General features: G+C 41.2%; 1 protein-coding gene across 1 annotated transcript in view; it reads left to right on the forward strand.

Annotated features, from left to right (window-relative positions):
• The window catches only part of LOC109899567 (peroxisome proliferator-activated receptor gamma coactivator-related protein 1), a 34,971-nt gene extending 27,259 nt beyond the window's left edge, over positions 1-7,712 (forward strand). The window contains exons 12-13 of the mRNA XM_020494913.2: positions 65-216; positions 5,799-7,712. Coding sequence (XP_020350502.2) covers positions 65-216; positions 5,799-5,902 — 256 coding nt within the window. The 3' untranslated portion in view covers positions 5,903-7,712. The remainder of the gene's footprint in view (positions 1-64; positions 217-5,798) is intronic.
• The last annotated feature ends 10,512 nt before the right edge of the window (positions 7,713-18,224 follow it).

Here is an 18,224-nt window from a genome sequence, read left to right on the forward strand (position 1 = left end):
TTGAATTTCTTCCAACCCTCTGTCTCCTGCATGTTTAATATTTGCTATTCAATCTCTGTGACAGGGATAACTATGGGTTTGTGACCTACTACGATACGAAGGATGCATTCACGGCCATCGAGAAAGGCAGCAAGCTCCGTAAGCCTGACGAACTCCCCTTTGACCTTTGCTTCGGAGGAAGGAGACAGTTCTGCAAGACGAGCTATGCTGATCTAGGTAAAACATGGCTTATAGAAATAATTTGTGTAAATATGAATGCCATTTTTTGGGTTGTCAACACTGGTACTAGTTGTCAGTATTATGATAAAATTATCATATTGTACTGTCACCTTTCTTGGTATACACCTACATCTGATTGCAGTGATGCAAGGAGAGCTAGCAAAGATTATGTTCCCTCAAAAATCCTGCAGGTGATGCTAATTAGGGTTGGACAGTATCCAGATTTCCATACCTACTGTTCCTGTACCATACCAGGGTATACGGTATTACCGGAAATGCACACAAGGGGTGCTGTTTCTTAGCCAAAAAATGCAATCAAATGCTAAAAGTACTAGCAAATTCCTATAGTGGATGCTAGCTAAATGCTAACAAGCTCAAGCGAATTCCATGGACAGACAACCATGCTCCTAGTTGTAACTATCTCAAAGGGGTACTCACATATTGATGCTCTGCTCGAACCAAGATGCTTGATCTTGCAAGCTATATAGGTGGCTAGCTGGCACATTAACAAACCAAATGCATAGTTGCACTTATTTACAAGCTTCCTCAGACCACTCATAGAACAGCTGCGTCATTTAGTTTTTTTTTGTTCATCACTTTATAAATATTTCCGCTAAATATAGAAACATCTTGATTCTGTCTAACGCAGAACTTTAATTTTGTGTTTTTTTTTTACCTTTATTTAACTAGGCAAGTCAGTTAAGAACAAATTCTTATTTTCAATGACGGCCTAGGAGCAGTGGGTTAACTGCCTGTTCAGGGGCAAAATGACAGATTTGTACCTAGTCAGCTCGGGGGTTTGAACTAACCACTAGGCTACCCTGCCCCACTTCACAACAAAGTTGCCAATGTCTTTGTAGTTACGAACAAGGAGGGATGGGGGTTTGAAATAATTTCACTATTCGAATAGTATGATTCATTTTTGTGGGATATCCGGATATTCGAAATACAGGGCATTCAAAGTATGTAAACCACTTTACTTTTTACACATTTTGTTGCTACAGCCTAAATGTAAATATGCATTCAATTGAGATTTTGTGTCACTGGCCAACACACAATACCCCATAATGTCAAAGTGGAATTATATTTTCAGAAATGTTTTAATGTTTATCAATTTAAAGCTGACATCTTGAGGCAAGTATTCAACCTCTTTGTTATGGCAAGCCTAAATAAGTTCAGGAGTAAACATTTGCTTAAGTTACATGGACTCACTCTTTGTTCAATAATAGTGTTTATTATGATTTGTAAGTTGCCTCAGTCGAGCAGTGAATTTCAGACCCAACGACATAGACCGGGGAGGTTTTCCAATGCCTCGCAAAGAAGAGCACCTATTTGTAGATGGGTAAAATGAAGACATTTTAATATCCATTTGAGCATTGGGAAGATGTTAATTACACTTTGGATTTTCTAACTTTCTAAGATTTTTTTAAAAATTACGTCCAACGCAAGAATGGGGAATAAGTCAAAGGGTATGAATACTTTCTGAAGGAACTTAAACTTGTTAACTTGAGCACTGCTGCGCTATATTGCAACAGATGGGCCGGTTTGTAACATACAGTTGAAGTCGGAAGTTTACATATACACTCGGTTGGAGTAATTAAAAATAGTTTTTAAACCACGCCGCAAATTTCTTGTTAACTTGTTATGGCTGCAATCCCACTAACGGGATAAGTGTCATCAACAACTGCTGAATAGCATAGCGCTACATTCAATAAATATTACAAAAAATATTCATATTCATGAAATCACAAGTGCAATATAGGAAAACACAGCTTAGCCTTTTGTTAATCCACCTGTCGTGTCAGATTTTGAAATTATGCTTTACAGTGAAAGCAATCCAAGCGTTTAAGTTTATTGATCGCACGACAAAACATTAAGTACACTTAGCATCAGGTAGCTTGGTCACAAATCAGAAAAGCAATCAAATTAATCTTTTACCTTTGCTCTTCGGATGTTTTCACTCACGAGACTCCGTTACGCAACAAATGTTCCTTTTGTTCCATAAATATTATTTTTATATTCAAAATACATCCGTTTGTTGGGTGCGTTATGTTCAGAAATCCACAGGAAAGAGCGGTCACGACAACGCAGACAAATTCCAAATAGTTTCCATAATGTCCACAGAAACATGTCAAACATTTTTTATAATCAATCCTCAGGTTGTTTTAAATATATATAATTGATAATATATCAACTGCAAATGTCTTTCACAGTAGGAGAGAGAAAAGCAATGCCTATCCAAACTCTTTTGCGTGAGCAAAACTCATGTGACCACTGATGGTGATGTTATCGTTCTGGCTCATTTTTCAAAATAAAAGCCTGAAACTATGTCTGAAGACTGACACCTTGAGGAAGCGATAGGAAAAGGAATCTGGTTCATATCCCTTTAAATCCAGCAAAGGGAGGCTATGGAACATGGAGTTTTCAAAATAGAAGCCACTTCCTGTTTTGATTTTCCTTTGTGTTTCGCCTCTAATATCAGTTCTGTTATACTCCCAGACAATATTTTGACAGTTTTTGAAACTTTAGAGTTTTCTATCCAATACTAATAATAATATGCATATATTAGCGACTGAGGAGCTGGCCGTTTACAATGGGCACCTTTTCATCCAAGCTACTCAATACTGCCCCTGCAGCCATAAAAAGTTAACAAACTATAGTTTTGACAAGTCAGTTAGGACATCTACTTTGTGCATCACGCAAGTAATTTCTCCAACAATTGTTTACGGACAGATTATTTCACTTATAATGCATTGTATCACAATTCCTGTGGGTCAGAAGTTTACATACACTAAATTGACTGCCTTTAAACAGCTTGGAAGATGACAGAAAAGGATGTCATGGCTTTAGAAGCTTCTGATAGGCTAATTGACATAATTTGAGTCAATTGAAGGTGTACCTGTGGATGTATTTCAAGGCCTACCTTCAAACTCTGTCTCTTTGCTTGACATCATGGGAAAATCAAAAGAAATCAGCCAAGACCTCAGAAAATAATTGTAGACCTCCACAAGTCTGGTTCATCCTTGGGAGCAATTTCCAAACGCCTGAATGTACTACTTTCATCTGTACAAACAATATTACGCAAGTATAAACATGGGACCACGCAGCCATTATACCGCTCAGGAAGGAGAAGCGTTCTGTCCCCTAGAGATTAACATACTTTGGTGTGAAAAGCGCAAATCAATCCCAGAACAACAGCAAAGGACCTTGTGAAGATGCTGGAGGAAACAAATGGGTACAAAAGTATCTATATCCACAGTAAAACGAGTCCTATCGACAACAAGGAAGAAGCCACTGCTCCATAACCGCCATTCAAAAAGACTATGGTTTGCAACTGCACATGGGGACAAAGATCATACTTTTTGTAGAATTGTCCTCTGGTCTGATGAAACAAAATTAGAACTGTTTGGTCATAATGACTATCGTTATGTTTGGAGGAAAAACAGGGATGCTTGCAAGCTGCATAACACCATCCCAACCTTGAAGCACGGGGGTGGCAGCATCATGTTGCGGGAGTGCTTTTCTGCAGGAGGGACTGGTGCACTTCACAAAATTGATGGCATCATGAGGTAGGAACATGATGTGGCATTCTTGAAGCAACATCTCAAGACTTCAGTCAGGAAGTTAAAGCTTGGTCGCAAATGGGTCTTCCAAATGGACAATGACCCCAACCATACTTCCAAAGCTGTGGCAAAATGGCTTAAGGACAACAGTGAAGTCATTAGAGGGGCCATCACGAAGCCCTGACCTCAATCCCATAGAAAATGTGTGGGCAGAACTGAAAAAGCGTGTGCGAGCAAGGAGGCCTACAAACTTAACTCCGTTTCACCAGCTCTGTCAGGAAGAATGGGCCAAAATTCACCCAACTTATTGTGGGAGACTTGTAGAATGCTACCCGAAATGTTTAACCCAAGTTAAACAATTTAAAGGCAATGCAACCAAATACTAATTGAGTGTATGTAAACTTCTGACCCACTGGGAATGTGATGAAAGAAATAAAACTGAAATATATATATATCTCTACTATTATTCTGACATTTCACTTTCTTAAAATAGTGGTGATAACTGACCTAAGACAGGGAATTTTTACTAGGATTTAAATGTCAGAAATTGTGATTTGGCTAAGTTGTATGTAAACTTCCGACTTCAATTGTATGAGATGGGAGTGATCAGATGTCAGATGAGAAAGATGCCGAGGCAACTTTGTTACAGCAAAGACTAGCTAACTTGTAGCTGCCACAATGTTATCACATAACAGTTACTGTCTTTAATGGAGTAGCCGAGACGAGCTGGCTTGCGAGCTAAGCTGGGTAGCTGTAGCTAGCTGGGCTAGTTGAGGCCACATGCTCCGCAAACCCTTTCAGATGAAACAGCATCCTACCTATTGGTTGGTCGTTTTTGCCCACTCCTCATTTCGCTGACTTCATTCCGAAATGTTATTTCATTTTGCATTATATTGCATTAGTGAACCATCACTCCACTTGCTACACATTGAGTGTCTTTGCCACTTTCACTTTTTGATTGTCCAACATAAACAACAAGCTACACATGAAGTCTTCCGGTCTGCTACTAGGTACTTTTACGGGGCGCATTTCAAATTAATAATTTGAATGGTCATGGTATATTCATGTATGCAACAATGTCACGTGTATACTTTATTTGTATAGTCTTTTAAGTGTTAAAATAGGGCTTTAGTATTTGAATACTTGTGAGAAATTAATGTCTGTTTGGATATTAAAATAACAATGCACATCCCTACAAACTAGCAAAGAATAAAAAGATGTTTCGAATTAAAACTGAAATGACTGCATTAAAAGATAAATAGCCTACATTATTGGCCTATATAATAATGAAATGTAATTTTCATTCAGTTAGCCTACAATTTTTCAAACGGATCTCGTCTAATTTTTGCCCCAGTATGTTCTATGTTGCATGATGTGTAACATTGCCACAATGAGGTGCCTATTATAGGCTAAGCATTAGTATTAGATGACTCAATATTTGCAGCCATAGTTGATATCTTTCTAGGAGCTGATCTGTCGTCAGTGTTGTAGAGTAATTATGTTAAGGTAAGATTTGAATGGAGAAAGCTGATCTGAGAGCAGCGCTGCCTGTCGATCCTATCCGTATCGACGTGCGACACACTTGGCGAGCGCTCTTTCTACGTGGTGTTTTGAGAAATGCATGTTACGTCTCCGGTCGTTTGTAGGAAAGCTGCATCATTAAAACACCTGTAAGCCCAAGTTCCCTCGCTATCAGGAAATTGGGCCCAGAGCTGGAGAAAATGTATTTGGCACATTTTTAGGTAGTTAAGATATTTAGCTGGGTAACATTAGTTGTGGGACTTTCAAGTGTAACTTTATCACCTCTTGCGCTGCTCAACAGTAGATCGTCATGTCAAGAAACTTAGATCGCGCCGTGTGCTCTTTGTTAACAAACATGCCATGTGACTTTCTCAATTGAATACTGACTTAAAATTTAAAACAAATACTAATTATGGCATTAAATCATAGTGGGTATTTCAAAATACCCCGGTATACCGCCTAATACTAATCTTCTTTCCCTCTTCACTCCTCCAGATTCTAACCGCGAGTATGACCCGTCGGCCCCCGTGACTGGCAAGTTTGATCCCCTTGACTTTGACACTTTACTGAAGCAGGCCCAGAAGAGTCTGAAGAGGTAACAGAGGTCAGCCCACTGGGGGTGCCACACTAAGACTTACCTCAGAGCCGTTGGCAGGCTCCTCCCACTATCATCGTTGGCTTCGCCTTGCCCGAGGGGTGGATTTAACGCACGGTCGATACATTAGCCAGCTAACATTAATTTACATGCAGAGATTGCAGCTTTAAACTGTCTTGTATGAACCAGAAAAGAGCTATCAGAAATTATAGAGTAATGGAACCTTTACATCTTGGTTTAAGGCATTGTACGAAGCTACTAAGTAAGGCATAGTTCTATTCAAGAATCAAATGTAATCAATGTCATTGATTGAAGCAATATATCAGAATCATTATTTGGAAATGGTTGAATTGAGGAAGTCTGCCTTTTTTAATATGGGTTGTGTAAGTGTGAAATCATTCATGCCATGTTCATTTCACGCCTGTCTATCTTTGAACTCTGAAATGCTATTTCTGAATGTTTTGACATGTTAGCTGTATAACACATTTTTCTGCTTTGTGATATACAGTGCATTTGGAAAGTATTCAGACCCTTTGACTTTTTCCACATTTTGTTACCTTACAACCTTATTATAAAATGGGTTAATAAAACGTCTCCCCCTCAACAATCTACACACAATACCCCATAATGACAAAGCAAAATCCGTTTTGACATTTTTGCAAATGTAATTAAAAATAAACTGAAGTATTCAGACCTTTTACTCAGTACTTTGTTTAAGCACATTTGGCAGTGATTACAGCCTCGAGTCTAATTGGGTATGACTCTGTAAGCTTGGCACACCTGTATTTGGGGAGTTTCTCCCATTCTTCTCTGCAGATCCGGACTCTGGCTGGGCCACTCAGGGACATTCAGAGACTTGTCCTGAAGCCACTCCTTCATTGTGTGCTTAGGGTCGTTGTCCTTTTGGAAGGTGAACCTTCGTCCCAGTCTGAGGTCCTGAGCTCCATGGAGCAGGTTTTCATCAAGGATCTCTGCGCTTTGCTCCGTTCATCTTTCCCTCAATCCTGACTAGTCTCCCAGTCCAAAACATCCTCACAGCATGATGCTGCCACCATTCTTCACCTTAGGGATGGTGCCAGATTTCTTCCAGACATGACGCTTGTCATTCAGGCCAAAGATCTTGGTTTCATCAGAGCAGAGAATCGTGTTTCTCATGGTCTGAGATTCCTGTAGGTGCCTTTTTGCAAACGCCAAGCGGGCTGTCGTGCCTTTTACTAAAGAGTGGCTTCCGTCTGGCCACTTTACCATAAAGGCCTGATTGGTGAAGTGCTGCGGAGATGGTTGTCCATCTGGAAGGTTTTGCTATCCACAGAGGAACACTTGAGCTCTGGTTCTTGGTCTCCTCCCTGGCCATAGCCCTTACGCCCCGATTGCTCAGTTTGGCCAGGCGACCAGCTCTAGAAATAGTCTTGATGGTTCCAAACTTCTTCCATTTAACAATGATGGTGGCCACTGTTCTTGGGGGCCTTGAATAGTGCAGACTTTTTTTGGTACACTTCCCCAGATCTGTGCCCCAGCAAAGGGTCTGAATACTTATGTAATTAAGGTATCTGTTAATACTTTGGCAAAAATGTCTAAACCTGTTTTGCTTTGTCATTATGGGGTATTGTGTTGATTTGATGAGAAAATAATTTAACCATTTTATAAGACTAATGTGGAAAAAGTCAAGTGGTCTGAATACTTTCCAAATGCACTGTAGCTACTAGTCTTTTTTTTTTGGTTTCTTTTTGCAAGCTTACACCTTCTATTGAAGTGAAGATTTGTATGAAAAGATTAAAAGCAACAAAAAATAAATAAAGGAAATGAGAAACTGATTAACATTAGATTTGTCCTTTTTAGATAACTACTAAATATTTTCATGTCACAATAATTCATATCAAACACTTTTTTAGGTCTACAGTAGCATCAACAGCACTCAGAAGGGTAGCGTCATGATGGAGCCGAAGGCCAGCTAGTTTCTGTCCTCGGCATCCGTTGACTTGGATACAAAACCTAGGAGGCTAATGGTTCTCGCCCCCTTCCATAGACTTAGAGTAATTATGACAACTTCCGGAGGACATCCTCCAACCAATCAGAGCTCTTGCAGCATGATCTGACACCCAATAAAAGGATCAGAGAATGGATCTATACTGAATAAAAATATAAATGCAAAAATGTCAAAGATGTTATAGTAAATAAGGAAGTCAGTCAATTGAAATCAATTCATTAGGCCCTAATTTATGGATTTTACATGACTGGGAATACAGATATGAGTCTGTTGGTCACAGATACCTATATATTTTTTGAAGGTAAGTGTGGATCAGAAACCAAGTCAGTATCTGGTGTGACCACCATTTGCCTCATGCAGCGCGATTATGGGGTCAATTTCACACCATATGTATTGAATTCAAAATAAAATAAATAGTGAACATGAAATTAAAGTTGAATGTAACATTCTCAAGGACAGGTGAAGTAATGAATGGTTATCAAAAACCAAACCATTGAAAGCAAAATGTATATAATTGTAAATGAATAAGACCTCAAAAGCAAAACGTCTAAGCAAGTCATTTTAAAGCTAGAGCAAAATTATTTGAAAAAATATATTTAAAAATAAATGCAAAAATTGTATTCAGTTAAACTTTCCCAGCGACCAATCCTATTGAATACATTTTGCCTACGCTCTTGCCTGCATGTACTACCTTTTGGTTACGCTACTCATATCTTTTGCTTTCGATATCTGTTTCTTTGCTTTCACTGCCAGTCTTTTCGATTGCGAGTTTTGGCATTATTTTTCCGTGAAGGGTGGGGTATAGAGGGAGGCGTAGACAATGAGTCTTCATTGGTCCGCTAGTTTTGGAGAGACGGTTTGTCTTAACCCAATCAATGAACATGATTGTAAATTATAATCAGGAAGTATTCAGACTCCTTTTTCCACATTTTGTTAGGTTAAAGCCTTATTGATAAAACATTTTTATTAGATCATGTAGATTGAGAGAAATTTATTTTTTTTATTTTTTTTATTTAACCTTTTATTTAACCAGGTAGGCTAGTTGAGAACAAGTTCTCATTTGCAACTGCGACCTGGCCAAGATAAAGCATAGCAGTGTGAGCAGACAACAAAGAGTTACACATGGAGTAAACAATTAACAAGTCAATAACACAGTAGAAAACAAAGGGGGAGTCTATATACAATGTGTGCAAAAGGCATGAGGAGGTAGGCAAATAATTACAATTTTGCAGATTAACACTGGAGTGATGAATGATCAGATGGTCATGTACAGGTAGAGATATTGGTGTGCAAAAGAGCAGAAAAGTAAATAAATAAAAACAGTATGGGATGAGGTAGGTGAAAAACGGTGGGCTATTTACCAATAGACTATGTACAGCTGCAGCGATCGGTTAGCTGCTCAGATAGCTGATGTTTGAAGTTGGTGAGGGAGATAAAAGTCTCCAACTTCAGCGATTTTTGCAATTCGTTCCAGTCACAGGCAGCAGAGTACTGGAACGAAAGGCGGCCAAATGAGGTGTTGGCTTTAGGGATGATCAGTGAGATACACCTGCTGGAGCGCGTGCTACGGATGGGTGTTGCCATCGTGACCAGTGAGCTGAGATAAGGCGGAGCTTTACCTAGCATGGACTTGTAGATGACCTGGAGCCAGTGGGTCTGGCGACGAATATGTAGCGAGGGCCAGCCGACTAGAGCATACAAGTCGCAGTGGTGGGTGGTATAAGGTTTTAGTGACAACGGATGGCACTGTGATAAACTGCATCCAGTTTGCTGAGTAGAGTGTTGGAAGCCATTTTGTAGATGACATCGCCGAAGTCGAGGATCGGTAGGATAGTCAGTTTTACTAGGGTAAGCTTGGCGGCGTGAGTGAAGGAGGCTTTGTTGCGGAATATAAAGCCGACTCTTGATTTGATTTCCGATTGGAGATGTTTGATATGAGTCTGGAAGGAGAGTTTGCAGTCTAGCCAGACACCTAGGTACTTATAGACGTCCACATATTCTAGGTCGGAACCATCCAGGGTGGTGATGCTAGTCGGGCATGCGGGTGCAGGCAGCGACCGGTTGAAAAGCATGCATTTGGTTTTACTAGCGTTTAAGAGCAGTTGGAGGCCACGGAAGGAGTGTTGTATGGCATTGAAGCTTGTTTGGAGGTTAGATAGCACAGTGTCCAAAGACGGGCCGAAAGTATATAGAATGGTGTCGTCTGCGTAGAGGTGGATCAGGGAATCGCCCGCAGCAAGAGCAACATCATTGATATACACAGAGAAAAGAGTCGGCCCGAGAATTGAACCCTGTGGCACCCCCATAGAGACTGCCATAGGACCAGACAGCATGCCCTCCGATTTGACGCACTGAACTCTGTCTGCAAAGTAATTGGTGAACCAGGCAAGGCAGTCATCCGAAAAACCGAGGCTCCTGAGTCTGCCGATAAGAATATGGTGATTGACAGAGTCGAAAGCCTTGGCAAGGTCGATGAAGACGGCTGCACAGTACTGTCTTTTATCGATGGCGGTTATGATATCGTTGAGTACCTTGAGTGTGGCTGAGGTGCACCCATGACCGGCTCGGAAACCAGATTGCACAGCGGAGAAGGTACGGTGGGATTCGAGATGGTCAGTGACCTGTTTGTTGACTTGGCTTTCGAAGACCTTAGATAGGCAGGGCAGGATGGATATAGGTCTGTAACAGTTTGGGTCCAGGGTGTCTCCCCCTTTGAAGAGGGGGATGACTGCGGCAGCTTTCCAATCTTTGGGGATCTCAGACGATATGAAAGAGAGGTTGAACAGGCTGGTAATAGGGGTTGCGACAATGGTGGCAGATAGTTTCAGAAATAGAGGGTCCAGATTGTCAAGCCCAGCTGATTTGTACGGGTCCAGGTTTTGCAGCTCTTTCAGAACATCTGCTATCTGGATTTGGTTAAAGGAGAACCTGGAGAGGCTTGGGCGAGGAGCTGCGGGGGGGGCGGAGCTGTTGGCCGAGGTTGAAGTAGCCAGGCGGAAGGCATGGCCAGCCGTTGAGAAATGCTTATTGAAGTTTTCGATAATCATGGATTTATCAGTGGTGACCGTGTTACCTAGCCTCAGTGCAGTGGGCAGCTGGGAGGAGGAGCTCTTGTTCTCCATGGACTTCACGGTGTCCCAGAACTTTTTGGAGTTGGAGCTACAGGATGCAAACTTCTGCCTGAAGAAGCTGGCCTTAGCTTTCCTGACTGACTGCGTGTATTGGTTCCGGACTTCCCTGAACAGTTGCATATCACGGGGACTATTCGATGCTATTGCAGTCCGCCACAGGATGTTTTTGTGCTGGTCGAGGGCAGTCAGGTCTGGGGTGAACCAAGGGCTGTATCTGTTCTTAGTTCTGCATTTTTTGAACGGAGCATGCTTATCTAAAATGGTGAGGAAGTTACTTTTAAAGAATGACCAGGCATCCTCAACTGACGGGATGAGGTCAATGTCCTTCCAGGATACCCGGGCCAGGTCGATTAGAAAGGCCTGCTCACAGAAGTGTTTTAGGGAGCGTTTGACAGTGATGAGGGGTGGTCGTTTGACTGCGGCTCCGTAGCGGATACAGGCAATGAGGCAGTGATCGCTGAGATCCTGGTTGAAGACAGCGGAGGTGTATTTGGAGGGCCAGTTGGTCAGGATGACGTCTATGAGGGTGCCCTTGTTTACAGAGTTAGGGTTGTACCTGGTGGGTTCCTTGATGATTTGTGTGAGATTGAGGGCATCTAGCCCATAACCACAGAGCAAAAACAGTTTTTTAGAAAGGTTTGCTAATTTATACAAATAAAAAAGCATTTACAAAAGTATTCAGCTGCTTTACTTTGTACTTTGTTGAAGCACCTTTTGCAGCGATTACAGCATTGAGTCTTGGGTATGACGCTACAAGCTTTGCACACCTGTATTGGGAATTTCTCCCATTTTTTTATTTTCTGCAGATCCTCTCAAGCTCTGTCAGGTTGGATGGGGAGCGTTGCTGCACAGCTATTTTCAGGGTCTCTCCAGAGATGTATGATCGATCGGGTTCAAGTCTGAGCTCTGGCTGGGCTACTCAAGGACATTGAGACTTGTCCCGAAGCCACTCCTGCGTTGTCTTGGCTGGGTGCTTAGGGTCGTTGTCCTGTTTGAAGGTACACTTTTCGCCCCAGTCTGAGGTCCTGAGCGATCTGGAGCAGGTTTTCATCAAGAATATCTCTGTACTTTGCTCCGTTCATCTTTCCCTCGATCCTGACTAGTCTCCCAGTCCCTGCCGCTGAATAACATCCCCACAACATGATGCTGCCACCACCGTGCTTCACAGTAGGGATGGTGCCAGGTTTTATCCAGATGTGATGCTTGGCATACAGGCCAAAGAGTTCAATCTTGGTTTCATTAGACCAGAGAATCTTGTTTCTCATGGTCTGTGAGTCCTTTAGGCAAATTCCAAGCGGTCTGTCATGTGCCTTTTACTGAGGGGCTTCCTTCTGGCCACTCTATCATAAAGCAATGATTGATGGAGTGCTGCAGAGATGGTTGTCCTTCTGGAAGGTTCTCCCAACTCCACAGAGGAGCTATGTCAGAGTGACCATCGGGTTCTTGGTCACCTCCCTGACCAAGGCCCTGCTCTCCCGATTGCTCAGTTTGCCCACGTGGCCAGCTCTAGGAAGAGTCTTGGTGGTTACAAACTTTTTACATTTAACAATGATGGAGGCCACTGTGTCCTTGGGGACCTTCAATGTTGCATACATTTTTTGGTACCCTTCCCCAGATCTGTGCCTCAACACAATCCTGTCTCTGAGCTCTCTGGACAATTCCTTTGACCTCATGGCTTGGTTTTTGTCTGACATGCACTGTCAACTGTGGGATCTTATATAGAGAGGTGTGTGCCTTTCCAAATCATGTCCAATTTACCACAGGTAAAACCATATCCAATCAAGGATGCTCAATGGAAACAGGATACACCTGAGCTCAATTTTGAGTCTCATAAGGAAGGGTCTGAATACTTCAAGGTATGTCGTGACTTTCATTAATGTGATGACTTATTTATTCAATCCACTATGTTTAATTGTTACCTGATTAAATTAATGTAACAACTAACTCATTAGGAATTTGAGGCACAACGGAAGTTGTTTAACGAGATACCATCTCCCGATTTAAACTCTAGAAGAGAGAACAATATATTGATACATCACTTATTAATCATTACCTCGTATCAGTTCTCATTCTGAACAGTCATGACCTTGCATCCGCAAGAACCCAACTTTTGCTGATTATTCAGTACTACACATTGGTTTCATCATTTATTTACCAACTAACTAAATAATAACACAGAATACACATACACACTTTCATGACACAAGTCCCTAGTGGACTGACAACATATGACTGCTTGTTACACATATGGAGAGGGTTGGGGAAAGAGATAGTGAAAGGGGACCTTTATTGTGGATACATTCTAGGACTGTCCTCACATTAATCACATACCTTGCACAGGAACTTCTGCCCGTTTGGGGATAAGAAATTAATTTGCGTGTTGAATGTTCCCCTTTTTCTGTCAGAACGAAGCCCTCTCGGAAAGTTGTTTCGGTGAGCCTTTCCTGTGGGCCACTTGTACATGCTCTGATTGTCCACCAGAAGTCACAATGTCCTTAGTTGTCCCATCTCCAATTGTGATGAGCGTAGTAGTATAGTTGTTTAAATTAGCTGTCTTACATTAGATATCGAGAAAAGCTAATCCGCTGTACCAGGGATTGTCTGAGGTGAGATTCTCACCTATTTTCATCCTCGGGTAGATAGTCAAAGTTCCACACCACTTTACACCTTGCAGCTGCAGATTGACGGTGTTTCTGGTCTGGTAGGTGAGATTATTTTCTTCAACTCGTGTTTCTCCGCACTTTACTGGTCTCGTGTGAATTTCCTTACCAAGGCTTTTTCCCTCTGGGTAAAAAGGGGCCTTCCATCATGCTGACACAATCTCTGATCTCACTCGGGGCATGGCTAGTCACTGTGCATAGTTTATATGAAAAACAATTGTCATTAGACACTAAAATCATATTCCTATCTTAACAAAAAGTAGTTTCATCCATTTTCATATTACATAGACAACGTATTGGAAGGAAACTTTACGTAAAATGGGTACACTTTGAGTTACAGTATTTTCTTGATACCATTCTTAATGACATCACAAAATAATAAACTGTGACATGATTATTCCCTAATGACCATTCTTAACATTCTCATCTTAGAAATATTGTTCCAATATTCACTTTTTGGGTGTTACAGTTTTTGCGGCAAAAGTATTCTGCGGGACAAAGGCATTACTTTCATTGATAATGAAAAACAGGAGGGAGATTCCCCTCTCTAATTTGAGAGGGGTCTGGTCATCGTCTGCCATTTGCCAAGCTGATCTGAGGCCTTGGAGAGTTATGACCGGTATTTCTGTTTTTCAGCGACAGGGACTGGGAGACTAGTCAGGGTTGAGGGAAAAATGAACAGAGCAAAGTAGAGAGAGATCCTTGATGAAAACTTGCTCCAGAGTGCTCAGGACCTCAGACTGGGGCGATGGTTCACCTTCCAACAGGACAACGACCCTAAGCACCCAGCCAAGCAGGAGTGGCTTCGGGACAAGTCTCTGAATGTCCTTGAGTGGCCCAAACATCTCTAGAGACACCTGAAAATAGCTGTGCAGCGACGCTCCCCATCCAACCAGACATAGCTTGGGAGGATCTGTGAAGAAGACTGGGAGAAACTCCCCAAATACAGGTGTGCCAAGCTTGTAGCTTCATACCCAAGAAGAACCGAGGCTGTAATCGCTGCCAAAGGTGCTTCAACAAAGTATTGAGTAAAGAGTCTGAATACTTATGGAAATATGATTATTCAGTGTTTTTTATTTGACAACATTTCTAAAAACCTGTTTTGCTTTGTCACTATGGGGTATTGTGTGTAGATTGATGAGGAAACGGCTGTAGCTAGTGATGCACCGATATGACATTTTTGGCCGATATCCGATATTTTCCTTGCCCAAGAAAATAATACTGATAACCTTCTAAGCTTTCTAGTACAGTTAAATAGTTAACACACACACATGGACGCAGCGGTCTAAGGCATTGCATCTCAGTGCAGGAGGTGTCACTACAGTCCCTGGTTCGAATCCAGGCTATATCACATCCGGCCGTGATTGGGAGTCCCATATTGGGCGGCGCACAATTGGTCCAACGTTGACCGGGGTAGGCAGTCATTGTAAATAACAATTTGTTCTTAACTGACTTCCCTAGTTAAATAAAGGTTACACACACCACACTGAACAAAAACTGATTTTGTTGGCATTTACGTATGTCCCCATTACCAGTAAAACAATCAACTCATTTCTTTCACTTTCTCGCTGTGCTGTTTTGTTCAGTCGTTTCATTCTCAAACAGGATTTCTATGGAATACCGTATGGTTCTTTGACGTGTCAAATAAGCTTATTGACCAATCAGGACCTGAATATGACTGCACGTCACATAATAATTTAACGCTTTCATACATTTTTTACATAGTTATTAAACATTGATTACACTCACTCGTATTTCATATGTCACAGCGATTCATCAATACATATGCTGTGATGCTGGTAAAGTTGTCTCGCGCACCTACAGTGCTGGTCATAAAAAAAGCTAGCTAGCTAGCTCATGGATGCAAACAATGTTCTTCCCCAAAAACATAGCAAAACGACAATCTGTTTCAGTAGCTATAGTTAGCGAGCTAACTAAACTCAGCAAAAAGAAATGTCCTTTTTCAAAACCCTGTCTTTCAAAGATAATTCGTGAAAATCCAAATAACTTCACAGATCTTCATTGTAAAGGGTTTAAACACTTTCCCAAGCTTGTTCAATTAAACATAAAAATGTTATGAACCTGTGGAACGGTCATTAAGACACTAACATCTTACAGACGGTAGGCAATTAAGGTCACAGTTATGAAAACCTAGGACACTAAAGAGGACTTTCTACTGACTCTGGAAAAACACCAAAAGAAAGATTCCCAGGGTCCCCTGCTCAGTTGTTGAATCTGATGTTAATACAAATATTTACACATGTTAAGTTTGCTGAAAATAAATGCAGTTGACAGTGAGAGGACGTAAAAAAAATTTGCTGGGTTTTTTATAGCTAGGTGTCATCTAAAGTAACCCACATTTTATAAGACCGTTCTTATTTGATTAATGGTGATCTATGTGAAGCTAGCCACAATAAGGATTAGCCACAATGGTGGACTTTGCGGTTAGCGGCAGGGTAGCCTAGTGGTTAGAGTGTTGGACTAGTAACCGGAAGGTTGCAAGTTCAAACCCCCGAGCTGACACGGTACAAATCTGTCGTTCTGCCCCTGAACAGGCAGTTAACCCACTGTTCCTAGGCGTCATTGAAAATAAGAATTTGTTCTTAACTGACTTGCCTCGTTAAATAAAGGTAAAATAAAAAATAAAAAATGTAAAAGTATGGTATAGTTCTACTATTTGTATTCATTTGCATCACTGTCAATTTCATACTTTTATTTTGAAAGTAACACGCAAATTCCACTATTGTGCCTAATCCTTATCGTGTCTAGCTTCACAACACATAACCCAGTCCGGTCGAGCCTTACTAGCCAGATGAAGCTAGCTGGCTGCTTATAACATTAGCTTTGGGAAACAGGGTTAAGTAGCTGGCTAGCTATTTATTTTCATGAACTTAAATTCAATTTCAATAGGTCGAACAAGTGGCAACCTAGCTAATACTTACAAGGATTCCTAAATCATTGCTAAGAATAATGATAATGATTGCAGTTTCTACTAGAAACAGGTTTTCAGGCTGGCTAAAGCTAGCTAACCCAGAAGTTGCGGTCGAACTAATGATTGTCACGCCTTGGTCATTGTGGTTTGTGTTTTCGTTATATATTTTGGTCAGGCCAGGTTGTGACATGGGTTTACGTGTTGTGTTTCGCATTGGGGTTTCATAGGATTGGGATTGCTATGATTAGGGGTGTGTTTAGTTAGGCGTGGCTGCCTGAGGCGGTTCTCGATCAGAGTCAGGTGATTCTTGTTGTCTCTGATTGGGAACCGTATTTAGGTAGCCTGAGTTTCGCTTTGTATTTCGTGGGTGATTGTTCCTGTCTCCTGTGTAGTTTCACCAGATAGGCTGTAATTAGGTTTCACGTTCCGTTTGTTGTTTTTTTGTATTTATTAGTTATTGCATGTATCACTATTCGTCATAAAAGATCATGATTAACCACCACGCTGCATTTCGGTCCGACTCTCTTTCAACAAACGAAGAACGCCGTTACAATGATGCTTTATTACCAACGCAGTATTGTAAACACATTCGTGGCCGGTGATTGCTGACTTTTTTGTACAGCTTTGACAGTGTTACTGTATATTTTTTGACACGCAAAGACCCAAATGGCATTCCATAATATGTATGTCGTGAAGCTAATAGCAGGGACGCTATTACTGTGTTACTCCGGTAGGGCAACATCGGAAAAATAGCACACTTGGTAGTGTTAACCGGAAAAGGTTAGGGGTCTGAATACTTTCCGAATGCACTGTAACGAGATTACAGTGAACGAAAATGTACACTTAATCCAGTATAAATTAATGTATATCATTTATTATACAAGAAACAACATTCACAAATTCTACAGCAAAATGGCAGTCATGTCTGAAGTGTAAAACTAATAATGACTCAATAATCCAAGCCTAGGGCTATTATGGTGACCATATTACTGCCACACCGGTCACTGCCACACCAGTGGTTATGAGTCATGACCATAGACAAATCCAACGTGACCATTCAGAAAATGGAAACTAGGCTTCTCCAAGCTCTGATGCTGCTGATGGTCATTAGTAGTCTACCAAACTTGCTAACTGCCTGCTACTCAGCACTCTATTGTCCCTATAATAACTCTGACATCAATGCAAATGTAATTGAGAATTGAATCAAACACTTCATGAGAGCCCATGAGCTCAACATTTCTATAGGCTATACAATTGCGTGAGAAAACACGAATTTTGAGGAGAATCCCATCAGCTTTTTATAGGCTAGGCCTAGTATACTGTATATTTAATTATCAACTTGACTAATATTAAGCACATTGCTTCGCTGGGGCAGCAGCGTAGCCTAGTGGTTAGAGCATTGGACTAATAACCGAAAGTTTGCCAGTTCAAATCCCCAAGCTGAAAAGGTACAAATCTGTCGTTCTGCCCCTGAACAAGGCAGTTAACCCACTATTCCTAGGCTGTCATTGAAAATAAGAATTTGTTCTTAACTGATTTGCCTAGTTAAATAAAGGTCAAATAAAATAGCCTACCTGGCTGGCATGAAAATTAACCAAGGGAAAAGTGGTATTTAA

The sequence above is a fragment of the Oncorhynchus kisutch genome, linkage group LG11, assembly GCF_002021735.2.
Source record: "Oncorhynchus kisutch isolate 150728-3 linkage group LG11, Okis_V2, whole genome shotgun sequence".
NCBI lineage: Eukaryota > Metazoa > Chordata > Actinopteri > Salmoniformes > Salmonidae > Oncorhynchus > Oncorhynchus kisutch.